At 44.5% G+C, this 26,622-nt stretch overlaps 1 protein-coding gene across 1 annotated transcript in view; it reads left to right on the top strand.

Annotated features, from left to right (window-relative positions):
• CLTC (clathrin heavy chain) overlaps window positions 1-26,622 on the top strand; it is a 110,781-nt gene that overhangs the window by 48,188 nt on the left and 35,971 nt on the right. Inside the window, exons 4-13 of the mRNA XM_032217115.1 lie at window positions 2,242-2,403; window positions 3,697-3,810; window positions 6,470-6,643; window positions 10,847-11,044; window positions 11,948-12,148; window positions 16,374-16,526; window positions 19,604-19,726; window positions 21,498-21,635; window positions 21,718-21,882; window positions 24,744-24,924. Of these exons, the coding sequence (XP_032073006.1) occupies window positions 2,242-2,403; window positions 3,697-3,810; window positions 6,470-6,643; window positions 10,847-11,044; window positions 11,948-12,148; window positions 16,374-16,526; window positions 19,604-19,726; window positions 21,498-21,635; window positions 21,718-21,882; window positions 24,744-24,924 (1,609 nt within the window). The remainder of the gene's footprint in view (window positions 1-2,241; window positions 2,404-3,696; window positions 3,811-6,469; window positions 6,644-10,846; window positions 11,045-11,947; window positions 12,149-16,373; window positions 16,527-19,603; window positions 19,727-21,497; window positions 21,636-21,717; window positions 21,883-24,743; window positions 24,925-26,622) is intronic.

Here is a 26,622-nt window from a genome sequence, read left to right on the forward strand (position 1 = left end):
AAAATAGGGGTGTTCCGAACATTTTGGAAAACAGTTGCCGTCACTATGACCTCAGGTCTGCGGTTAAGGGTTAAAAAATGCCTTGATGTAACAACACCCCCAACACCCCCCCCAGGTCTTAAAACCCAGATTTCAGCCTCTGTTCCTGAAGACCCTCTGGGGAACAAAATTATTTTCTTTCTGAACCCAAATCTCAAACGGTTATCAACTCTCTTAAGGTTTTGCCCTCCCCGAGACACCTGGCAATGTAATGAGATTTGGGCTGTTTCAAATGCATTGGAAATAGGTTTTTATTTTAATAATGCCGGGCCACAATGAACAGGGGAGCGATGGTCACCCTGTTGTGGTGGCTGCATTGCTGATTTTTGCCTTGTGTGGAGGCCTCCAGTCTTTTCAGTCTTTTCTGTCTCTGTTTTAAGCATGCTTTTTAAAAAGGCCCTCAGGAATCAGTAATGTAATGAAGTGAAACGAGGCAATTTGTTATTTAAGAGAGCAACTAAGTGTAATTCGGCTGATGTCTTGTGTATGAATAAAGAAATGATCACTTCTTCCACGACTCTGTGGTAGAAGGCATGGCGGAATCTGGGGGGGCGGAGTTAAAAGAGCCATCAGCCTAGTATCTCTGCGTAGCCACAAGTGGAGTAAATCCAACCTCCCTTGAATGCTATGGATACTTATCTAACTCCCAGCAGGTTGCTAACCCTTAGTTGAAAAGATTCCTGTGCACAGGCTCTTTAGCAATAAATCATTTTAATTATTAGACCTTCATGCATGGAACTCATCTTTTGTACCTGACACAGGTTCTGGAATGGTAAGCACAGGAGAATCACTGCATAAACCCTAAATTGGGTTAAGACAGTTTTTAAAACTCTCAATCTTACTTATGCAATCTCGGAGCGTGCGTTGAAACCCCTCCCCATGCCATTTTATTTATGGGAGTGAGATGGACAATACCTAAATTTGATTAAACAAAGAAATAATAGAAAGCCCTTCTCCCAAAGTAGGAGGAAACAGCCCAGCCTTTAATTTTTTTTAAATAAATTTGTAGTTTGCTTAAAAAAAAAAGTTTGGTTATGTGGTAAATCAGATGTAGAAATAATGATGTATATGACACAGCTGTGTTTGTTTCGTTGCCACATTCAGTGTAGGCCTCATCCTTCTAAACCAGTGATGGCAAACCTTTTCGCAAACCGGAACATGTGTTTATGTGCCAGAGCACCAGAAACCCGAAGACCAACTGGCTGGCGTGCACATGCCTGGTTTTTTGGGGGGGGGGGCGTTTTGGGGAGCGTTTTCAGACTGTTTTGGGGGCCATTTCTGCCCATTTTTCCAGATATTTCAGCCTGAAAAACTGCCAAAAACAAAATGGCCCGAAAAACAGCTGGAAAACAGTCTGGTTTCTGGCCGTTTTCAGGCCGTTTTCTGGTGCTCCAGCGCCCATGAAGACCAGCTGGCCAGCGCACATGTGCATGCTGGAATCCAGAAGACCAACTGGCGATGGCACTGGTGCCCACACAGAGAAGGCTCTGCTTGCCACCTCTGGCACACGTGCCACAGGTTCGGCATCACGATTCTAAACCATTGTTTCTCCCCCCGCCACTGAAAATTTATTTGGCCCTCCCTCATTTAAGTATTTATTTAGTGTATGCTGAGAACACGGCAAAAGAGATCAAGGAATCACGGAATGGCCAGATGGAAGGATCCCCACAGGAAACCAATGTGGGCGAATCTAAGCCAAATTAGACTCCCTTCAATTTGGTAGTTTCTTGTCGCTTTTGAGGAGCCACCCGGGGTGAGCTTCCGTTCAGAAAAGGAAAGGAGCCCCAAATTAAAAAGGATGTATGAGGGGGAAAGTGCTATTCCTGACCATTTGAAGACGCTTTCAACCCTCTTCAGATGTACAAATATCTAAAGCAGGGGTCTCCAAATCAAGTCCGCTTTAAGATTAGTGGACTTCAACTCCCATAATTCCTCAGTCAGCATGAAACCTGGCCACTTTAAGACTTGTAGACTTCAACTCCCAGAATTCCTCAGCCATCATGAAACCTCTGGCCGCTTTAAGACTTGTAGACTTCAACTCCCAGAATTCCTCTGCCAGCCATGGCTGGCTGAGGAATTCTGGGAGTTGAAGTCCACATGTCTTAAAGCGGCCAGATTGGGAGCCCTCCAGTTTAAAATGTTCTGCTAGATTAATGCTGTAGGTTCAATGTTCTCACGACCCCTTCCCTTCCCTTCTTAAAGCAAAACCGTGTTGTCGGAGCGATGCAACTTTATTCTGTGGATAGGAAAGTGTCGCAGCCCATCGAAGGCCATGCTGCCAGTTTCGCCCAATTCAAGATGGAAGGCAATACGGAAGAATCCACTCTGTTCTGCTTCGCAGTCCGGGGGCAAGCCGGGGGCAAGGTGAGCCTGTGGGTCCAATCTCCATTCATCCATCTCTGGGGAGGGGACTCTGGCCTTCAGTGGGTTTTTATTTCATACAGGAAGTCCTCAACTTACGACCACAGCTGGGACCAGAACACCTGTTTCTAAGTGGGTCGGTTGTTAAGTGAGTCGCACATGATTTTTTTTGCCATGTTTGTTAAGTGAATCACTGAAGTTTTTAAGTGAGTCACGTGGTCGTTAAGCAAACCTGGCATCCCCCATTGATTTTGCTCACCATTAGCCAGCTGGGAAGGTCCCAAATGGCAATCACATGAGCCCAGGATGCCACGGTCATTGTAAATAGATGCCAAGGATGTGAAGTTTGACCAACGGACCACCATAAGTCATTTTTTTTCAGTGCTGCTATAACTTCTTGCTTCAGGTCCTGGATGCGAGTGACGAGCATCCCATCCTGATTAACAGAAGGCACATAGGTCTTAACATCTGAACCATCGTCATCTCTATTCAGTGACCGCATAATCCCTTGTGGGGTGGAGTTTGGGCAACTGAATGGAGCTGAGTGTTTACTGGCCGGATGCCCTTCCAGGTCGCCAATGCGGAGTTATATTCAGCAGATATATTTTCATCGTGCCCAGAGAGAGAAATATCTGCCTCTACTTAGGAGCGAACTCACAACCTCCCAAATGCGAGGCGAGAGCTCCACCTCTAGGCCACCACACGTACAGGGGTGTGTGTCGCTCATTGCATTATGGGTGTGGCACGCCCACACACGCCCCCCCCCGCGCTCCCCCCACTTATGGCACGGGAGCCAAAAAAATGGTCGCCATCACTGCTCTATACTATTTCAGACAAATGGCTATCCAACATCTTCTTAAAGACTTCCAGTGTTGGGGCATTCACAACTTCTGGAGGCAACTTCTGTTCCATTGATTAATTGTTCTCACTATCATATTTATGACAGTTGCAGTGTCCGGGGGGGGGGGGTGTCACATGATCCCCTTTTGCCATCTCATGACAAGCAAAATCAATGGGTGAAGTGAGATTCACTTAACAACACTGTTACTAATTTAACAATGGCAGTGATTCACCTAACAACCGTGGCAAGAAATGTAAAATGGGGCAAAACTTGCTTAATGCATTTTCTCACTCAGCAACATAAATTCTGGGCTCAATTGTGATTGTACACCGAAGGGCTACCTGTGGTCGGTTTCCAGCCCTGGGGCCACCTCTTCTTGCTTGATAAAGCCAAGTATTGGCAATCATGGATCCCTTTCTAAAGATGGCCTCCAACCTGATTTTCTTTCTGTGCAGTTGCATATTATTGAGGTCGGGGCGCCTCCCACCGGAAACCAGCCATTCCCTAAGAAAGCCGTGGACGTCTTCTTCCCACCGGAAGCCCAGAATGACTTCCCAGTAGCAATGCAGGTATGGTACATTAACAAGGAACGGCCTTTAGGTGTTCCTCCGTGGAATAAGCAGGCCAGCTGGCCCTTGATCCAATTTTTGTCGAATGCAGAGGTCTCTAACTTTGGCAACTTTAAGACTTGTGCTGGCTGGGGAATTCTGGGAGTTGAAGTCCACAAGTCTTAAATTCGCCAAGGCTGGGCACCCCTAGTCTATGTTGTGGCCCGGCAGCAGAGCTGGCAGCAGATTTGGACAGTGAGGAGGTTAGGGAGGAACATGGGCCAGTCTTGGAGTCTGGCAAAGGGTCTGATGAAGACTCTGTGTTGGGGGCCAGGACCGTATGCCAGTTATGAGCTGCCTTCAGACATCAGTGAGGCAGACAAACAGCTGGAGCCTGTTCCCAGTGTGCGCATGCACAGAGTTGCCAGACGAAGGGAACAGTTAAAGAACATGGATCGACTTGGGAGTAAGACCACAGGTGGACGATGAATGGCCCCTTCCAGAGGAAATAAAAGAGGAGCGAAAGGGGAGGGGAGTTTGCAGGAGATCATTAGTTTGCTTAATTGATTTGTGACCCTCCAAGACTCCTTGCCAAGTCTTGCAGATCTCGGCCTGGCAGCTCTCCAAGCCAGATAAGGTCTGTGACTGTAAATCCTCCCTTGAAAGACTTTGCTGGATGTGAATGATCAGAATTCACAGTAAATTAATAAAAGGAGTTTGCTTCATGCTCTTGGGAAGCCTCGGTCAGAACTGTCTAGTGGTTATGGCACCAAGCTAAAAAGCAGGAGACTCTTGAGTTCAAGTCCTGCCTTAGGCATATAAGCCAGCTGGGTGACTTTGGGCCAGTCACTCACTGTTAGCCCAACCCACCTCACAGGGTTGTTGTGGAGAAAACAAGGCGGAAGGTATTTTTCATGTCTTGGGTTATTTGTAAAAGCCGTCAAATGGGATACAAATGACTAACTAAATAAAATCAGAGGGGCTTAAAGGAATCGTGTCAAGGCGCTAAAAGAATTAGGAAAGCTTAAGGCTTCCCAGCACCCAGCCTTGCATTTAATGTTGTACCTGTGTTTTAGAGAGCAAAGTTCAGGTGTTTGGGGGCTTCTGTAGGCCCCTTGATCCTTAGTCTGGGTAGCTTTGCAACTTGGCAGTTGGACAGTTCAAACAATCTATATGAAGGTACCGTGTTTTTGATGAACTGGGACTCTGCACGCCTTGGCTGGTTTTAGAAGAGCAGAGTTCATTATCCAAAAAGTCTGTTTGTGTTCTTTTAAAATTATCTGCAGAAAAGCATGAACACGGTGGGAGGAGAGAGTAGTGAGCCTGGTAGAGGGCCTTGAAGGACACAGGGAAGATCTGTTACCAGGCAAGGATGAGATAAATGAAGCTTGAACCCAGGCCAAGGAAATGGTTTACCAAAGCATCTCATCTCGGAGAGCCAGCTCCCCTTCAAATTCACCTGAAGATAAAAGGGGGGGGAGGGTAATACATCCAGACTTGCAAGCTTTTTTTACAATAGCAATAGCCCTTAGACTTACATACCCCTTTACGGTGCTTTTACAGCCCTCTCTAAGCAGTTTACAGAGTCTGCCTATTGCCCCCAACAATCTGGGTCCTCATTTTACCCACCTCGGAAGGATGGGAGGCTGAGTCATATTTGAGCCAGTCAGGATCGAACTGCTGGCAGTGAGCAGAGTTAGCCTGCAATAGCACTTAGACTTATATACTGCTTCACAGTACTTTTACAGCCCTCCCTAAGCAATTTACAGGCAGCCTATTGCCCCCAAGAATCCAGGTCCACGTTTTACCAATCTCAGAAGGATGGAAGTCTGAGTCAACCTTCAGCCTGGTGAGATTTGAACTGCCAAATTGCAGTCAGATAGCAGTCACTAGAAGTAGCCTGCAGTACTGTATTCTGACCACTGCGCCACCACGGCTGTTAACTGCACCACCACGGCTCTTAGAAAATAGCTGTTCTAATAAAAGTAATTTTCAGTCATCCCTGCAGTTTGCATGGCAAGGGTTTTTTCCCCCCAGATGTGGTTTGACATTGCCACCTTCCTGGGGCTGAGAGAAAGGGCTGGCCCAAGGTAACACAGCTGGCTTTATGCCAAAGATGGGACAAGAACCCAGAGTCTCCTTGTGATGGGCTCAAAGTCATCCAGCTGGCTTTCATGTAAGATAGCAATAGCACTTACACTTATATATCGCTTCACAGTGCTTTTAGAGCCCTCTCTAAGCAGTTTACACAGTCAGCCTCTTGCCCCTCAACAGTCTGGGGTCCTCATTTTACCGACCCCAACAATTTAAACGTTAAACTTTTAAACTTCAAAGTCACCTAACCGGCTTTTACTCTTAAGTCAGGACTAGAACTCACAATCTCCCAGTTTTTAGACTGATGCCTTAACCATTACACCATATAGGCTGTTGTGAGCCTTTTAACTCACAGGACCGAGATGAAGTTGTCTAACATTTTTGAAACCTGGGGATGAGCAAATAAGATACGTTTAATGCAGGTTAGCTGTCTCCACGACTAGGATTGAACTTTGATGCCGAAGACCGTGCTAACTTGTTCGGCTTGTATGACATACGTTGAACTGTCGGGTGGGTTTTCAACTACAGTACTTTGCCTTGAGGTGGCTACCAATTCCCTCCCCCCCCCTCCTCTTCCTATTTGCAGATTAGCGAGAAGCACGATGTGGTCTTCCTGATCACAAAATACGGTTACATCCATCTGTACGACCTTGAAACAGGCACCTGCATCTACATGAACAGAATCAGTGGGGAAACTATCTTTGTCACTGCGCCACACGAAGCCACGGCTGGAATCATTGGGGTCAACAGGAAAGGACAGGTAACGAGCGGCTTTAATGTTCGTTGGCGGGGGGGGGGCTTAGGCAGGGGTGGGATTGAAAAACATTAGCAACCGGTTCTCTGCCCGGTTGCCGGGTGGGCGTGGCCAGGGTGAGCGTGGCCTACTCGGGCTCCTGAACCACGGCGGGGAGGGGAGGCGTTTTTGCCCTCCTGAGACTATGGAGGCTTTCCATGAGCCTCCAGGAGAGCGAAAATGGCCTCCCCTGGACTTTAGAGGCCCTCTGGAGGCCGGGAACTAGCCCATTTCCGGACTTCCAGTACTTCTGGAAGGCTCGTTTTTCTCCTTCCCTAGGCTCCGGAGGCTTTTGTCAAGGCTCCGGGAGGCGAAAATGGGTTCCCCTAGGCTCTGGAGGCCAGAAATAGGCCCATTTCTGGACTTCTGGAACTTCTGGGAGGCCCGTTTTTCACCTTCCCAGAGCCTCCATGCAGGACCTGGCATGATGAATGGGTCGCGTGGAGACTCCTGGGAGGGGTGGGGTGGGTTGAGCGGGGCCAGCCAGTTGTTGCAACTACCAGTTTGGCAAACCAGATGTAAAACCTGATTCACCCGAACCGGCTGAATCCCACCCCTGGGCTTAGGAGGTGGTGCATGTGAATGGATTGAGGCCAGGTCAGTGGTAGGTTCAGCCAGTTCCAGCGACCAGAGGGCCTGCCAGACCCCCGAACTGGTTCTCGGCGGCGCCATTTCGTTTTCTGCGCATGCGCATAACAATTTTTATTGCACTGCACGTGCATGCACAGCATGCATCAAGCGCATGCACATACAGCATGCATCAAGCGCATGCAAAACGTACACCCGCAGGTGGCGCGCAAACCATCAGTAGTGCCTGCCAGAACACACTCCTGGGCCAGGTGGGTGCATCTGTACAGGTAATCCTTGACTTAAAGCCACAGTTGAGCCCCAAATTTCCATTCCCGAGCAAGGCGCTGTGCCCCATTTTGTGACCTTTCTTGCCACAGCACAGCAAATCACAGGTAGTAGTTACGTTAATAAGACGGTTGTTAAGTGAGTCTGGTTTCCCTATTGACTTGGCTTGTCAGAAGATTGCAAATGGTGATCACATGACCCCGGGACGCCAACCGTCATAAATACGAACCAGTTGCCAAGTGTCTAAATTTTGATCAGGTGACCTTGGGGATGCTGCAATGATCTAAGTGGGGAAAGCAGTCATAAGTCACTTTTTCCAGCGCCTTTGTAACTTCGAATGGCCACTAAACAAACGGTTGTTAGTCAAGGATTATCTGTATATGGGTTTTTAAAATGTTGCTTTTTTTTCTTGGACGTTTACCTGACTACTAAAAATTTCATGTAGTAATTTGGACATAGGTCCACCGTCAAACCTTGGTGTGCTGTTCTGTTCCACAAAACAAGTGAAAAGGTTTGTATTTGAATAGTAGCAGTAGGTCGAAGTTCACAGCCTATGGAAAAGCTGTCAAATCTCTCTTGGCAATATTTAACAGCGTCAACCTTGAAAGATCTTTCTTGATCAGATGATGCTGGCTTTCAGTTCTGGCCTGCTGCTGATGGCTGTTTTCCTGCCAGGAATTGGAGCTGCCAAATTGGTTCGCTGTCGGTTCTGAGATTTTCTTCTCCTGCAAAAAAAGGAAGGGAGGGAGGGTGGGGAGAAAGAGCAAAGAGAGAGGGGGGGGGAGGAAGGAAGAAAGGAAGGAAGGGAAAGAAAGAGAAAGAAAAAGAGAGAGAAAGGAAGCAAGAGGAAAGAGAAAGAAAGAAAGAAAGAAAGAAAGAGAAAGAGAAAAAGAAAGAAAGGAAGGAGAAAGAAAAAAAGAGAGAAAAAGAAAGAGAAAGAGAGAGAGAGAAAGAGGAAAAAGAGAAAGAAAAGAAAGAGGGAAAGAGAAAGAAAGAAAGATTGAGTTCCTAGGGTTAAGGAGGAGGTATATTCTGAAGCTTCATAGCGCTTTGATCCAGAAGCTGCCTCTTATCCTTTGTCTGCTGAAGAACAGACAAGACAATCCATGCGTGCAGTTTTCTCTTGTTAATCTGTGACTGCTTCATAGTCTCACTCACCCTCTGATGCCAGAGCAGGCCTCTCGGTAATCCTCAACTGCAATTCAGGGCAAATATGCTCTTTGGTCACCAAACACGTGATAAGGGAGAAAGTACACATTCTTCAGATGCCATAGACATTTGCAGAGCCTGTGAGCATCCTTGGTGAAACTCCTTGGTGCTCATCTCTGTTTTCTTAGTTAGAAGGGGCCAACGTTGTTCGAAGACATTTCTATGGTCTTTTGGCCAGCATGCCTATATGCCAAAGGCGCACGGAATGCAGTCGCCTTCCCACCAGAGTGGTACCTACCCGTGTTTCCACGAAAATAAGAACCTGTATTTATATATGTATGTATGTATGTATGTATGTATGTATGTATGTATGTATTGTGTCACAACCCCTGGTATGCCCAAATATGGGAGGGAGCACACTGCTTCCCTTTTTTGTTTATTGGCTCACTCTGGGAGCCATCCAGGCAGAAAGCCATGTTTTTATGTTGCCTTGTTACATTTGTGTTGCATTTGTGCTGATAAATAAATAAAGGGAGACTAGTATAGATCTATTTCAAGCTATTTAGCTCTCATCAGCTAGCCATACCCTTACTGGTTCGATTCCCAGTAAGGGTATGGCCAGCTGATGAGAGCTAAATTAGCTCTGAGGCAAGGATTGGGAGCTCATCCCAGCACTTGGGTTTGAATTCCAGCTGTCAGCTTTCCAGCTGACAAGCTCAGTGTCTTTAACAACTGAGCCGTCACACCCATAAATAAGAAAGGAGGGATAAAATTCAATAAGTCACTAGAATGTGATATTATTTAGGGCCCATTTCTGGGTAGTAAAAGAGGAAGGGAGTAAGATTAATGATCTTTAAAATCCCTTCTGATGCCAGAGCATGCTGTTGGTGCTGGAATTCCACTAAGATTAAACAGCACTTTAACAAGAGCTATCGTCACTCCCCTGATCACATTAGTCTGTTAATAAACTGCTATAGCTCCTTCAAAAGGGGGGCGGGGAGGATCCATCTGGGTTATCAGCCTGGAAGAGGCACCCAAAAATATTTCTATTGCAATTTTTTTTTAAATTAAAATTATCATACATAGATAAAGATAATAGGAAAATAAGAAGAGGGGTATAGGGGATAAGAAGCATAGATTTCTAGCTTTTTTTTAACACAGCAAAGTAAAAATTAAATTACAGGAATTTTTTACTTTACCAACTTACCAAATACGGGCCATCTCTGTAACCGCAAGTGATATTAATAATAATAAAAATTAATATCACTTGTGATATTAATTAATAATTGAAACCCAACATCAAGAGTGCCAATTAGATCGGTTTGTTGTTATAAACATGGCTAATACATTTTTAGCACATGAGCTGTGGTGGCGTAGTAGTTAGAATGTAGCATTGAAGGCTGACTCTGCCCCCTGCTTGTAGTTCGATCCTGACGCAGGGCTCAGGATTGACTCAGCCTTCCCTCCTTCTGAGGTCGGTAAATTGAGGACCCAGATTGTTGGGGGCATAATGCTGACTCTGTAAAACCGCTTAGGGAGGGCTGTAAACCACCATGAAGCAATATATGTGCTATTGATATATGTGCTAAGTGCTATTGCTAGTTGATGATGACTATAAAGCAGGGGTGAAATGCTTCTGGTTTGGGCCAATTCGTAGTAAAAATGCAAATAAAAGTGTTTTTAAAAAGTGCCCACGATCATGAGGCATAGCTGATTGTCGCACAGCTGATCTTTGGAACTTTAAAAAAACTTTTTTTTACTACAGTTTCTCCTGAACCGGTAGTTTAAAAATGCTTTAAAAAGTTGAGAGGTCGTGCGCATGCGCGTAGGTGCGCTCACACCAGTAGCAAAGGTAAGTGGATTTCACCCCTGCTATAAAGTGATACTTTGCAAGAAAACCACCAAGCTCAAGAGTAAAAAGTAAAAAGTTAAGGCTGCAATGTTACTATGAGGCACTAAAAGAAGTCAGAAATCAATCCTTCCCTTTCCTTTTTAGCCCTTTATCCTCCAATTCTTTCTCTTCCCTTTTTCCTCCCCCCCATTTCCCCCACTATCTTCACTTTCTTTGGTCTTTTATATCTTGATAATAAAACTTAACAAAACGATTATTGAAACAAGAAGGCAAGCGATCCTAATGATGAACCGCGCTCTCTCCCTCCATTCAAGGTGCTTTCAGTGTGCGTGGAGGAAGAAAACATCATCCCGTACATTACCAATGTGCTGCAGAATCCCGATCTGGCCCTCCGAATGGCCGTCCGGAACAACCTCGCTGGGGCCGAAGAGCTCTTTGCCCGAAAATTCAACACCCTTTTCGCCCAAGGGAGCTACTCGGAAGCAGCCAAAGTAGCAGCAAACGCCCCGAAGGTATGGAAAACCTTCCAAGTGATCCATGCTTTGTCTTTTCTGTTTTATCTGCTACTCATGTCTGAATCCTCGTTTCTTATCCTGCCTGTTTGTTTTAGTTTGGTTTTCTGGCACTGGCATACAAGCAGTCCTCAATTTATGGCCACAGTTGGGGAGCAGAATTTCCATTGCTATGCAAAAGTCTATGGAGATTCTCAGTCATCTAGGTTGTCTCAAAGGTGCTTTTTGGGCAATTGGACTTCCTGGTTTTTCTTTGAGATGTTTCGCTTCTCATCCAAGAAGCTTCTTCAGCTCTGACCAGATGGTGGGGAATGGAAGGATTTATACTCCTTGCAGATAACTGGTCATTTGCATCCTTTTAGAGAGTTGTTGAGGCCACCTGGAGGTGTATCTGTGTCCTCAGGATCACCTGAGTGAGCCAGCATTTGCACCACTCAAGGTGACCTTGAGGACACAGAGAAACTTCCAAGTTGCCTCAATGACTCTCTAAAAGGATGCAAATGACCAGCTGTCTGCAAGGAGTATAAATCGTTCCTTTCCCCACCATCCGGTCAGAGCCGAAGAAGCTTCAAGTGGCCTCAATGACTCTCTAAAAGGATGCAAATGACCAGCTGTCTGCAAGTGACAGACAGTTCCCTTCCCCACTATCCTGACATGAAGCGGTATATAAGTCTAAGTGATGTTGCTATTAAGGCATGAGGACTTCAGCTTCCAGAATTCTCCTACTAGCCGGTGCGCTCAGGGAATTCTGGGAGCTGAAGTCCGAATCTCCAGTTTGAGGTGCATTGATCTAAAGGTTCTGTAAATAGTTTTTTTAAATTTTTTTTTTACTAATGTTGTTGGTCCATCTTGACCGATTTGCAATGGTAATGATGTATTTTATCCGCCTTTTTTTTTTTTAAGGGAATATTGCGCACTCCAGACACCATCCGCCGATTCCAGAGTGTCCCAGCACAAGCAGGACAAACTTCCCCTCTGCTTCAATATTTTGGAATTCTGCTGGATCAAGGGCAGCTGAACAAGTATGAGTCCCTGGAACTCTGCCGGCCGGTCCTCCAGCAAGGACGCAAGCAGCTCCTGGAGAAATGGTTGAAAGAAGACAAAGTAAGGCATCTATTTGATAGGGCATCTTTGAAGATGGGGTGGTCTTAGTGGTCAGCTAAAATTTCATCCTTTCTGCTCGGTTCGGCCTCTCTCCCAACTGTGCAAAGAGCACTTGCCTGTCTCCAAGGAAATGGAAATGGTTTTAAGTTCAGTTTAGGTAGCTTCTGCTGGATATTTTTGTGTTCTGGCCTCCCTCCGTCCGGTAATGAACGCAGACACAGGCTTAGCTGTTTGCCACTCTTTATTCACAGCAATTATAATCCTGTTGGCTGAAAGCCCAGACACGACTCACTGGCAAGAAGTTGGCAGCAACCCAGACTCCAACAGACACGGGAACACAAGGCAGACCAGATAAGGAGTTCTCCAGATTACTACGAACGGTTGTGTCCTGCAAAAGGACTCCTCCCAAAGTCTCTTCTTATATACTCTCTTGGGAGGGGCCAAGCCACAACCACCTGGGCTTGATTATCTCTTATGAGTCTGTCTCGTAACTGCTGCCTCCGTTTCTCCGCCCTTCGTTACCTGGCGTCAGGGACAAACTCCCTTTGATCTTCCCCACTGCTCCATGCCTCAGGAAGGGACCTTGGAGGTTTTCTAGTCCAACCCCCTGCTTAGGCAGGAAATCCTATACCATTTCAGACAAATGGTTGTCCAATCTCTTCTTGAAAACCTCTAATGTTGGGAGCACCCACAATTTCTGGAGGCAAGTTGTTCCAATGATCAATCATTCTTACTTGTCAGGAAATTTCTCCTTAGTTCTAAACTGCTTTTCTCCTGGATTAGTTTTTATCCATTGCTTCTTGTCCTGCCTTCTGGGGCTTTGGAGAATAAGTTGATCTCCTTTTCTTTGGGGCAGCCCTTCAGATACTGGAACACTGCTATCGTATCACCACTAGTCCTTCTTTTCATGAAACTAGGTAAAGGTAAAGGTTCCCCATGCACATACATGTTAGTCATTCCCGATTCTAGGAGGCAGTGCTCATTCCGTTTCTAAGCTGAAAAGCCAGCGCTGTCTGATGACAATTCCATGGTCATGTGGCTGGCATGATTAAACGCCGAAGGTGCACGGAATGCTGTTCCCTTCCCACCAAAGGTAGTCCCTATTTTTCTGCTTGCATTTTTACATGCTTTCGAACTCCTAGGTCAGCAGAAGCTGGGACAAGTAATGGGAGCTCACTCCGTTACGTGACGTTAGGGATTTGAACCGTCAAACTGCCGACCCTTCTGATCAACAAGCTCAGCACATCCCAATTCCTGCAACCGTTCTTCACACGTTTTAGCCTCCAATCCCCTAATCCTCTTCATTGCTCTTCTCTGCACTCTTTCTAGAGTCTCAACATCTTTTTTTTATATCTTGGCAACCAGAACTGGATGCAATATTCCATGTGTGGCCTCACCAAGGCAATACAAAGCGTTATTAACACTTCGTGTGATTCTATTCTCCCTGTGAAATGGAGCCTAGAGAACCAGTGAAAAATGCCAGCTCCCAGATTGGCAGCTTCCCGGCGGCAGCATATTAGGCATGGAAGACTTTGGCTCCTGGCTGGAATTTCCTGGCAAATGGAAGGATAGGAAATTGCCTTTCGGCTCCTTAGCTGAATTACGTAATGTTGCCCTTAAATGAGTGACCTTTCCCTCAGCTGTCAGTTGTTCCCAGCTGATGGATGATGCTTGCCTGCAAGCATATTATGACTTCTGTCTAATGCCAAAATAAAAATCTCTCTCTCTCTCTCTCTCTCTCTCTCTCTCACACACACACGCACACGCACACGCACACGCACACGCACACAAACTCTTAGTGGTGAAAATCTCTGAAGATACTTGTCCAAAATCTTGCCACAAATAGAATAGCTAAATTCATGATAAGACTCTAGTGCCCTGCACCAGTTTCTGACCTCACTGATGATAATTTATCTTTGTGATTCTGAACTTAAATCAAGATTTGAAATTTCCAAACGTTTGGTATGTTTTTTCCCCAAACACTGGGTGTGGATGATGATCTGGCAGGAATCTTTACAAAATTTGCCTTTTGTTAATTGAGGCAACAAGGTTCTTCTTTTGACATCCATAACCACAGCCTTGGAATTACACTTCCTCATTCAGGAATTGGGTGGAGACCATGCTGGTCCTTGTTTAATGAATGCTTTGGCCTAGTTGCGTCCTAAAAGTATTTTTTCCAGAGATTTTTTTTTTCTGTTACAGGATTTAATTTAATCCCTTTGCCTTCTGTTGGCCCTTATTAATATCTTAACTCCTGGGAGTCAGAGGTATTCTGTAGATGGATTTCTAAATGTAGTTACCTCTCAAGAAAATGTATTAAAATAATCTAAGATAGGGAGCAGGGGGGCTTTCGTGGTTAAGACATTGGGATGGAGGTTAGGAACCTCGGGTTCAAGACCCGAATGCTGCCGTGGGGTGGGGTTGAGCTTCTGTCTTTCTGGGGCAGGATTGAGCTCCTGTCTTCCTGGGGCAGGATTGAGCTCCTGTCCTTCTTGGGTCGGGTTGAGCTCCCGTCCTTCGCTCCAACAACTGCCAGGGATATGAAAGGTGCCCCCAGCTGTGCATCTCCCAAGTAACTGTGATGTCTCCAGCTAATCCTTTCAACCTGGAAGTGCCTGGGGGCTTCTGACACGAGTGCAAGCAAGCCGTCTTAAGATATTGCCCGCAGGTCAACCTTTACTTTTTAAACTTGATTTCTGGATTCAGCTCAGTTTCACGCTTCTCCCTCTCTCTTCTGGAAGACTGGGGTGGAAAAAATAAACTGAAAACAAAAGCTGAGTTCCCGAATGCAGGACTTTGTTACGTGACAAGCGTCCTTAGCTATTTTCGTTTTACAGTGAATGAGCTTAAGCGGCCACCAGCTTAAATCTCAATCTGCCTCCATGCTTGACGGGGAGTTTATTACCTGACCTTTTGGTGACTTGTCAAGGAAGAGCTCTTCTGGAAGAGGTTTTGCTTTCTTCATCCAACGTCAACTTCCCTGGCGAAGTAGATATGTGACTTTCTTCTCCATTCACTTGCATGATGAGGACTAGCTGCAACAGGCACTGCCCTGTGTTTAATTTTATTTCTACTACCCTGTTTTCCCAAAAATAAGTCCTCCACGGATAATAAGCCCAATCGGGCTTTTGAGTACATGTGCTAAAATAATCCCTGCCCTGAAAATATTGCAACAGCCATGAGGTGACCACGCTTCCCGCCTCCTCCTCCTGCACCTCAAAAATAATAAGACGTTCCTGAAAATAAGGCCAAGCACTTGTTTCGGGGGTTGAAAGAAAATAAGACCCCCGCCTTATTTTTGGGGAAACATGGTAGACATTGATCAGAAGTGCCACTCATTGTTTAACCTCGTGCCAACATAACCCTTAAGACAAGGGCATGTCTTAACCATGGCAACTTTTAACACCTATAGACTTCAATTTTCAGAATTCCCAGCTACTAGAATTCTGGGAGTTGAAGTCCACAAGTCTTAAAAGTTTTCACAGTTGCATGGCCCCTCCCTTAAGATGTTCCTGCAATGCAGCAGAGATCCATGTTGTGGCCCAGCAGGAGCCGTTGGAGCTGCCGATGGACTCCGATAGCGAGGGACCCTATGAGTCGGCTCTGGAAGATGTGAAGGACCCTGGGCAGAGTTCAGACTCCGAGCAGGGACCAGAGAGGCTGGTTAGCCACCAGGAGGCGCCTGAGGCATGGAGCAGTAGTGAAGATCAAAGGGAGTTTGTCCCTGACGTCAGGCAGAGAAGGGCGGAGAAACGAAGGTAGCAATTACGGAGACAGACTCATAAGAGATAATCAGGCCCAGGTGGTTGTGGTTTGGCTCCTCCCAAGAGAGTATATAAGAAGAGACTTTGGGAGGAGACTTTTTGCAGGACACAACCGTTTATACCAAGCTGGAGAAGCTCTTCTGTGTATTGTATCTCTTATCTGTGGGAGTCTGGGTTGCTGCCAACGTCTTGTCTGTGAGTAATTACTGTGAATAAAGCGTGGCTAACAGTAAGTTTGTGTCGGCCAGAACAGATCCCCTAGTTAGGAAAAAAATCCCATACTGTACCAAAATGAATATTATATTTTGAAGACTTCTTTAGGATGCACGATGTCCTCAACCGCTTGTCACATTGACCCAGGTAGGAAAGAGTTCCTACTGCAATTTGTCTTATACATGCAGCCTCCTATTGGGTATTTTTTTTAAAAAAAACCAACCTCTGAAATGCTTGCTTTTAAACAGCTGGAATGCTCTGAAGAATTGGGAGACCTCGTGAAGTCTGTGGACCCAACACTGGCCCTGAGCGTCTACCTACGGGCCAACGTTCCCAATAAGGTCATTCAGTGTTTTGCTGAAACGGGACAAGTTCAGAAGATCGTGCTGTATGCCAAGAAGGTAATTGGTTTCCCTGAAACCCCCTTTTTTTTTTTGAAGCCAGGCCAAACTTGTAGCCACCACCACGTCTTGTGGTAGATCCTGGCCATGAGAAGTCTTTAATCTTAATCCCTGTGTGAAATACCATATTTTTTAGAGTATAAGATGCACCGGAATATAAGACACACGGGAATATAAAACGAACCAAGATTATGAAGAGGCAAATTTTTAAAAAATGTTTTTGCATTCTGCAGACCTCCCAAAAACAGCCTGTTTTTTGTGAAAACGGGCCCGGTTTTTGTGTAAAAAAAAAAAAAGGCATGCATGGCCTTTAGGAGGCTTGTAGAGTGCTCCTGGGACCTGGGGGAGGGCAAAAACGAGCAAAAGACAGTCCTTTTTTTGTGAAAACATACCCAATTTTTGTCAAAAAAAGGGCATGCACAGCCTTTAGGAGGCTTATCGAGTGCTCCTGGGGAGGGGACAAAAACTAGCAAAAGACGGCCCTTTTTTGCTCGTTTTTGCCCTCCCCAGACCCCAGGAACACTCTGGAAGCCTCCTAAAGGCCATGCATGGCCATTTTTGCAAAGGGGGCGGGGTTTCGGGAGGCCAAAAATGCTGTATTCAGTGTATAAGATGCACCCAGATTTTCACCCTCTTTTTTGAGGGAAAAAGGCACGTCTTATAGTCCAAAAAATAGTCCATTGCATTCGGTGGCCTCTTCTGATTCTGTGTCCAAAATTCCTAGGCCACGTCTCTGTTGCAAAAGACATACAACACCTAGCTCAGGGGTCAGCAACCTTAAACACTCCAGAAAGCCATTTGGACCTGTCTCACACAAAAAAGAAAACACCGGGAGCCACAAAACCCTTTTGACATCTAAAATGAAGATAGCACTGCATATATTTTGTTTTACCTTTACGCTATGTATATAAAAAAATGATAGCGTGTGTTGCATTTATGAAATCAATGAACTGCTGCAGAGAAAACAAATTTTTATTTCTGCATGCAACAAAAACATTTTGACCCCTGAAAAAAAAAAAAGATTGAAAACCTCAATAAATCACATGCCGGGCGGGTATCGCAAATTGGCAGTTGTGATGCGTGTTTTGAGTGATTGGGAGCCGCAGCAGAGGGATGAAAGAGCCACATGTGGCTCTAGAGCCGCAGGTTGCAGGCCCCTGACCTACTTTATGTAGAACCACAACAGGAAGCCATGCTTCTCAGTCCTTTTAAGGACGAAAACCACAAGGGGTAGGAACAGCAGATAACAAACTGAAAAATAAAGTCTCCTATGAGGCTGGTTCTGAGCATGGGATCTTGGGGTGAGGCGTTGTTGGTGCCCTCTGAGCTTTTGGTTGTTTTCTTGCAGATGTTTACCAGTTACCAATTTGGGTAATGAAAGGTCTGCAAGAAAACAACTACAGTATTTTTTGAAGTATAAGACACACCAAGGTTTTGAAGAGGCAAATTAAAAAAAAAGTTTTTGCACTCTGCAAACCTGCTAAAAATGGCCCGTTTTTTGCAAAAATGGGCCCATTTTTTTCAAAAAAGGGCATGAATAGCCCTCAGGAGTCTTGTAGAGTATTCCGGTGTGTGTGTGAATGGTCTCAAAAACGAGCAAAAAAGTGCCCGTTTTTCGCAAAAACGGGCCTATTTTATGTCAAAAAGGGCATTAGGAAGCTTACGGCCCGTTTTTTGCTAATTTCTGCCCTCCCCAGCCCCCAGGAGCTCTCTGAAAGCCTCCTACAAGCTATGCATGACCATTTTTGTAAAGGCGGTGGGGTTTCACGAGGCAGAAAATGCTGTATTTAGTGTATAAGATGCACCCAGATTTTCAGCCTCTTTTTTTGAGGGAAAAAGGTGCGTCTTATACTCTGAAAAATATGGTAAGCTCAGAGAGGAGTCGTTAATTGACTGAATAATAAAGATGATAATGAAAAGATAATTACATATAAGTTAAAATATTTGGAATATGGATATAATGCAGACAAGTACATATAGAACTTTTTAGAAGATGAATATAAGTAGGTGAATGTTGCCTGCCATGTTATGTAGCAGATTAATAGAATTGTAATAAGCATTGAATAGCAAGGATTGCAATGAAAAGATAATTAAATGTAAGCTAAGTAATGATATGGGAGAAAAATGGAGGGGGAACTTGAAATATATTTTTGATGAAAAAAATAACTGAGTTTATAAAGAGAGAACTAAAAGCCTGGGGCATGTAATGATGTATAACTATACAATATTATTATGAGAACAGCTGGAAACTAACGAGGCCCACACTTTGGCCAAAAAATAAGTTTTTTTGGGGGGGGCATAAAAATGTAATTGCCATATATGTATATATATTTTTTAAAAAAGGATATATGTTAAAAATGGTAATATGAAAGATGTTTATTGAAATGAAACTACTAATACAATCAGCATTAAATGGAGCCTGCTCAGACGCTGAAATACACCATGCAAGCGAGATGAAGAGATTGGAAGAGAGAAGGGAGAGGAGAGGAGGAAGAGAGGCATCAGAAGAGAGGGAAGAGGGGGGGGGGAGAGGAGGAGAGAAAGAAGGAGTGGAAAGAGGGGAGAGGAGAAGGAAGGGGAATTAGAGAAGAGAAGGATGATAGAGGGAAGAAAGGAGGTAGGGAGAAGGAGAGAGGGAGAAGAGGCAAGAAAGCGATGGATAGGCTATCAATATGGTGAATAGAAAGCAGAAGAGCAAATAATAGTCTTTGAGGGTTGATGGTAAGAGGAATTGATATAATATTGAATAATACAAAATAGTGTTGGTTATGATGTAATGGTATACATGTGGTTATTTGTATGAAAATAAAAACTTTAAAAAAAAACCAAGCTCAGAGAGCACCAATGACCCCTTATTTCAACCCTGTTGTAAATATTTTCCTTTGTTAATAAAATCTCGGGGTCTGCGAACTCTGCAAGGAGACGAATTGGGTTGAGCTTTTTCTGTTTTCAGTCTAGAAAGGGACCGAGCCAAATGCAGACAATCCCAGGATGCTCTCATACTCCAGCATAAAGAATGCAGCAAAGCTAACAAAATATTTCTTTTTTTCGGGGGGGCATGCACATGCCCTTCCTAGGTTGGCTACACTCCAGATTGGATCTTCCTCTTGAGAAACGTCATGCGGATCAGCCCGGACCAAGGACAGCAGTTTGCCCAGATGTTGGTGCAGGACGAAGAACCTCTGGCAGATATTACCCAAGTAAGGAAATATCTTGAAAGAGAGAGAGACATTTGGGATCTCTGTCCATTCTCTCCAGCAGGCTTTATCCTGCAGGTCCTCGGTTTCCTATAAAGTCTGTTCGCACTGTTGTATCTAAAAGGAACATTTCAGTTTCTCCAAGAATCCTGTTTCCACATGGATGTTTCTATCATTTCCAGTCGTTGAACTCTTCGTTCTTTGTGTAACCTTGAGCGATGCTAGCAGGAAATTTGGGAGTGTTGCAATCTCAAAATTTGGAGCGTGTGCCCTGTTGTGAAGGTTACTCACAACACAGTAAAGGTGCCAATGAGCAAGCATGATCATAACCATGCTGCAGAGCATTCAGCATGTGGGAATGTGACGGTTCTTAACCATTCTGAGCCATAAGTATAAGAGTGGTCTTTAAACTCAGCTTGCCCATAAATTGAATGACTATATAAGACTTTGAGGGAGGAGGATGGAAGGGAGAGGAAGAGAAGGAGAGAGGGTAGGAAGGGGAAGAGGAAGGGTAGGAGTAGGAAAAAGGTAAGGGAAGAAGGAAGGGGAAGGAGAGGAGGAAGGAAGGAAGTAGAGAAGAGAGGGAGGGAGAAAAGAAAGGGAAAACAAAGTGGTGTTACAACAGGAGGAAGGATGGTAAATAAACCAACCCAAACTGTATGTTAGAACCTATTAAATGAAATAATAAATGTATAAGAATGATAAATGTAAAGAAGAATAACCATTATGTGAATGCATACTTAAAATGATATGTAAGAGAACAAAAAAATTCTGGAGTATGCTTGAGCCCCAGTGAAAGACCAAGCAATTGGGGGCTGCACAGATCTCATGTTCTCCTGACCTCGGGTGGAAGGTGAAGTCTCAGCAGTCATTTCTTGACGGAAACAGGTCCTTGCTTGCTAAATCTTTCACTTGGCCTCTTGAGAACATGCAGATGTATAAGAATATTCCTCTGATTTGAGGGGATCCTCAAAGCAATCTTTGAATTCTGTACGATTCTACAGCAGTTTTGCTTTTAAGGTTGGCAACTTTAAGCTGTTGCATGCTGGCTGGGGAATTCTGGGAGTTGAAAGTCCACACATCTTAAAGTTGAGAAACACTGTTGTACAGCATCAGGATTTGACACTAAAGTGAAAACAGGTTTTGTGAAAAACAGGTGCATATTCATTGTATATGAAACATCAGAAATGAAGCCTTTAGCCTTTCATGAGCTACAGTAGTGCAGTGGTTAGAATTCAGTATTGCAGGCTATGGCTGCTGATTGCCAGCTGACTGCAATTTGGCAGTTCGAATCTCACCAGGCTCAAGGTCCACTCAGCCTTCCATCCTTCCCAAGTGGGTAAAATGAGGATCCAAATTGTTGGGAGCAATATGGTGACTGTGTAAACCGCTTAGAGAGGTATGTAAAGCGGTATATAAGTCTAAGTGCTATTGCTATACAGCTCTGTTTTCCATTTTAAGCTCTTTACTAGGAATGTCCTGGGCTTGAAAAGCCCTCATTTTGTGCTCAAAATATATGCTTCAAATGCAAATAGAGCAGGCTGAAAGTTAAAACACCACTAAAGACATCAAAACTGTTTAAAAATGGTTTCAAATTTGAAATGCTTTGCATACCTCTAATGAGGGGGGGATTATGACATGCATTTGGCGCCTTAAGCATGGATGATTTATCTGAATTCGATAACCTTATATTGCTGGAATGTTTGTACAAGGCTTTATCTGCCTTGGGTGGGAAGAATCTAAAACAAGTGCTCTCTTTTATTTCATTTTGCAGATAGTCGATGTGTTCATGGAATACAACCTGATCCAGCAGTGTACAGCTTTTCTCTTGGATGCCCTGAAAAACAACCGTCCATCCGAAGGGCCTTTGCAAACTCGTTTGCTTGAAATGAATCTAATGCATGCACCTCAGGTAGGTTTTGCACCTGGTTCTCAAAAGGATCTGGTTACTCTGATTCTTTACTCTATTTCTCAAGCAAAATCTCCTCTTTCAGGTCGCCGATGCCATCTTGGGGAATCAGATGTTTACCCACTACGACCGAGCCCACATCGCTCAACTGTGCGAGAAAGCCGGTCTCCTCCAAAGGGCGCTGGAACATTTCACTGACTTGTACGACATCAAGCGAGCCGTGGTTCACACTCACCTTCTCAACCCCGAGGTACTGGGGTGAAAGTATACTTACTTTACATATTAGGGATATTTACCTTTGATGATTTTAATGTTTTTTTAATGCTGTAAACTGCCCAGAGTCACTTTGAAGTCAGATGGGTGGTGAATAAAGATTGAATAAATGTAATTGCCATGTGGCACCATCTTATGAGCCGAGGTGGCGCAGTGGTTAAATGCAGCACTGCAGGCTACTTCAGCTGACTGCAGTTCTGCAGATAGGCTGTTCAAATCTCACCAGCTCGGGGTTGACTCAGCCTTCCATCCTTCCGAGGTGAGTAAAATGAGGACCCGGATTGTTGTTGGGGGCAATATGCTGACTCTGTAAACTGCTTAGAGAGGGCTGAAAGCCCTATGAAGTGGTATATAAGTCTAACTGCTATTGCTATGACTTTTGGCAGTTCGCAGCAGTCATACAGCGCAATGATCAAAATGTACATGGTAAATTAAAATGAAGTTACCGTATTTTTGGGAGTAAAAGACACACCTTTTTCTTCCCCTAAAAGAGCGTGGAAATGTTGGTGCATCTTATACACCAAATACAGACATTTTTGGCCTCCCGAAGCCCCACCCCCACACCCCATTTTGTGAAAAATGGGCCATTTTTCACAACAATTGAGACAGTTTCCCCTCCCTCCAGCCCCCAGGAGCACTTTGCAGGCTTCAGTAGGGAAGGGGGAAATGCCCCCGTTTTGCAAAAAAACGGTCCATTTTCCACCTGTTTTTCGCAAAAACAGCGTTTTTACCCCAGCCCTGCTGAAGCCAGCCCAGTGGTCCTGGGGGCCATGGAGGACAGACACTTTTTTTTCTTACTTAACTCTTCAACATCTTGGTGCATCTTATACACCATTGCATCTTATAGTCCAAAAAAATATGGCAACTTAAAACCACCTAGTGTAATCTTTACAGCATCATTATTCATTCCAAAGTCCCCTGAAATAATTCAGACTTAATCGGTTTCCAGAAGTCTAATAACAATGGGACTATTCTCACCTTTCAAGAGGAGGCCATTTCAGAGAACTTTGGCCTTTGCTGAGAGATCGAAGTTCAACTACATTCGGGAAGGATTACTCTATTTAGAGGTGGCAGTAGAGGTAGTCCTTGACCACAACTGAGCCCAAGATGTCCATTGCTAAGCAAGACAATTATTAAGTGAGTTTTGCCCCATTTTATGACCTGCCTTGCCACAGTTGTTAAGTGACTCACTGTAGTTGTTAAGTTACCTTGTTTCTCTGAAAATAAGACCTCCCCCGATAATAAGCCCAATCGGGCTTTGGAGTGCATGCACTAAAATAAGCCTTTCCCTGAAAATAAGCCCTCCCTAAAAATATTGCAACGCAGCAGCAGCCACGAGGTGACCACGCTCACCGCCTTCTGCGCCTCAAAAAGAATAAGACCTCCCCGAAAATAAGGCCAAGTGCTTATTTTGGGGTCAAAAGAAAATAAGACCCTGTCTTATTTTGGGGGAAACACAGTAGTAACAGTTCACTTGTTAAGTGAAACTGGCTTCCACATTGATTTTGCCTGTCAGAAGGTCATAGAAGGGGATCACATGACCCCAGGACACTGCAACTGTGATCAAGACATGCCAGTTCACAAGCATTCTGAATTTTGAACATGTGACCATGGGGATGCTGCCACAGTCGTAAGTGTGAAAACTGGTCATAAGTCACTTTTTTCAGTGCCATGGTAACGTCGAACAGTCACTAAATGAATGGTTGTAAGCTGGGGACTGCCTGTGCATCAAATGCACAAATGTACATCTTTATTTAATTTATTTCCGCCACAAGCAATGGAGGTTTTTGGTTGTTTACATCCCAAGACAAGACAATAAAAGCAGCAAAGTAAAACATTAAACCGAAGTATAAAAACTATCTAATCAAGCTTCAAAGTACAAGCATTCAATCCATAAGCAATGGCATGATTTTGCACCCCAAATGTGCTCTGAAAAGTTTTTAACAGCTTCTGGAAAGTAAGGCACCAAGTGATTCAGTGGTTAGAATGCCATTTTGCAGGCTAACTCTGCTTACTGTCAAAAATACAATCCTGACGGGATTCGAAGGTTGACTCAGCTTTCTATCCTTCCGAGGTGGGTAAAATGAGGATCCAGATTGTTGGTGTCAAGATGCTGACTCTGAAAACCGCTTAGAGAGGGCTGCAAAGCACTGTGAAGCGGTAGAAGTGCTATTGCTGTTAATGCCAATCCATTCATTTAACCACACTTATTTTTTAAACAGTTTTTATTAGTTTATAATGTAGCATACAAAGAAAATATAAAAGTAAATAGTAGGGAAAATAGGGAAGGGAAAAGTGGGGGAACGAAAAGGGAAAAAATAAAAATAAAAGACATTGACTTCCGACTCCCTTCAGTTCAGTAGAATAAGGCATTAACATCAAACCTCAACTTTTGACTTTTACATAATATTATAAACTAGCCATTTCTATAACAACAAATCTATCTAATGGATAAAACCCAAAATCAAAGTTTCATTTTTTTCCCCACCTCAAGCACAAAGTCCAGAAGTGGTTTCCAAGTAGAAATAAAAGTATTTATTATTGTTTTTTTCTTCAACCAAAACAGTCAATTTAGCCATCTCTGCTAACTCCATCCAATTTTGCAGCCATTCCTCCACTGTGGGGATCAAGGTGACATTTGACCACATTTATATAAGAAACCATCTCACCAGAAGCGGCTCTGTGCAGCGAGTTACCATTGCCGATTCTGGCTGAGAATTCTGGGAATTAAAATCCCATCCTAGTTGTAAAGTTTCATCACCCCAGGTCTGCATATTTCTGCCATAAAGAACCTTAAGAAAATCCGAGGTCCTTTCTAACGACTCCTTTCTCTTGCAGTGGCTGGTGAACTACTTTGGCTCCCTTTCCGTGGAAGATTCCTTGGAATGCTTGCGGGCGATGCTGTCAGCAAACATCCGCCAGAACTTGCAGATCTGCGTCCAGGTGGCTTCCAAGTACCACGAGCAGCTTTCAACTCAGTCGCTCATCGAGCTCTTTGAATCATTCAAGAGTTTTGAAGGTAGGTCGGTTGGGTTCCCACGCCACACTCAAGTTCTGAATCCATATCGCTGAGTGCCTTGGTTCCTTCTGGCTGTCCCCTAGTCCATTGAGATGAGCGCATTTGGAGGGCAGGGCTGATGTCGTGGTGAGACAACGGCAACTCACGGGAAGCTCCATGGGACCATCAATATCCCAGCTGCCGGGTGGTCCGAATTGGACCTAAATTGCCTCGTAGGGGCAATAAGCATGGGGAGCACACTTCGCTGGTCTCAGGGAGCCAGCAAACTCCCTGATTGATCTGGAGAAAGATCCCCAAACTGGCAGCTGGGAAGGCAGCCATTGTGAGCCGCTACAAAGCTGGGGCTGTCCCCTGGTCCATTGAGATGGGCGCATCTCTTGAAGTCATTGTCTTGTCCTCTTTGGTTGGTAAAGACAAGTGAATGGGCATATCACAGTGGTGGCCATCACATTATTTCAGTTGTGGCTGTCCTCTTTTATCTCAAAGGTGCTTTTACAAAAGGCAACTGGACTTTGTTTTTCCTTGAAGACATTTTGCTTCTCATCCAAGAAGCTTCTCCAGTTCTGATTGAATGGTGGAGGATGGAAGGATTTATATTCCTTGCAGTCATCTGGTCGTTATTACTGTCTCTGAGAGTTGTGGAGGCTGCTTGGAGGTTCCACACCCATTTGCACTATTTAGGTGACCCTGAGAGCACAGATAACCCTCCAAGTGACCTCAACGATCCTCAGAGAGAGTGCTAACGACCAGATGTCTGCAAGGAATATAAATCCTTGTAACAGCATTTTATGACGGTTTTGCCAAAAAGGGCATTTATTTATTGCCGTTTTCAGCAAGACCACACCCAGAATAAACCATGGTGATTCACTCATCCACCACCACTGCAAAAAAAGTCGTAAAATCAGATTGGTCACATGACTGACCTGTTGAATTTCCATCATATCATAAGGACCGTAATGGGCATGCTCCATTATGTTTGTATGTTGAGGACTCCCTGTAGGGAGGAAATGAGGTTGGAGAAAGCTGCTTTCGATCTGCTTTTGTTATTTCAGCGTCAGTCAATGAGACTGACACTTAACGTTTAATTAAAAGCAATTGCATTGTGGCTGCAAGTGAACATTTCCGGCAAATGAAAAATCTGTTACAAGGTGTCCTTGGTGCTCTCTGAGCTTGTTTCTTTTCTTTCAGACGTTTCATTATCCAACTAGGTAACGTCTACAGTTTAAAAGGAGAGTGCAACCTCACTTCCTGCTAGCAGTAGCACTGATGACCTTACCTACTTAGGTAATGAAATGTCTGCAAGGAAACAACCAAGCTCAGAGGACCTCTCATTTCAGACCAGAGCTACAAATATGCTTCCTCTATCAAAATCTAGTACTCCCAGCTCCAAAGATTTCTGACAAATTCTGTTCATGTGTCAGCATTCCAAACATCATGCAGAATTAAATCAGAGTCCAAGGCAGAGCTATCCTTAAAGTTCCAATTTAATAAGACAGACATGTTGGCAACAAACTGTGGAATCCCAAATCTAAAAGCTTCCTGGGATTCCACCCAGTTGAAAGTTCATGATCTTATCCCCACACCCACAAATCCATCACATGGTCCAATCTTCTTCGGCCACTCTGGCATCTCCACCCAGCTGGTTCTGGTCAGGTGCGGAGAGAAAAGATGACCTTGGCTTCTAGAAAAGAATGACAA

This window comes from Thamnophis elegans, chromosome 4 (genome assembly GCF_009769535.1).
Source record: "Thamnophis elegans isolate rThaEle1 chromosome 4, rThaEle1.pri, whole genome shotgun sequence".
Taxonomy (NCBI): Eukaryota; Metazoa; Chordata; class Lepidosauria; order Squamata; family Colubridae; genus Thamnophis; species Thamnophis elegans.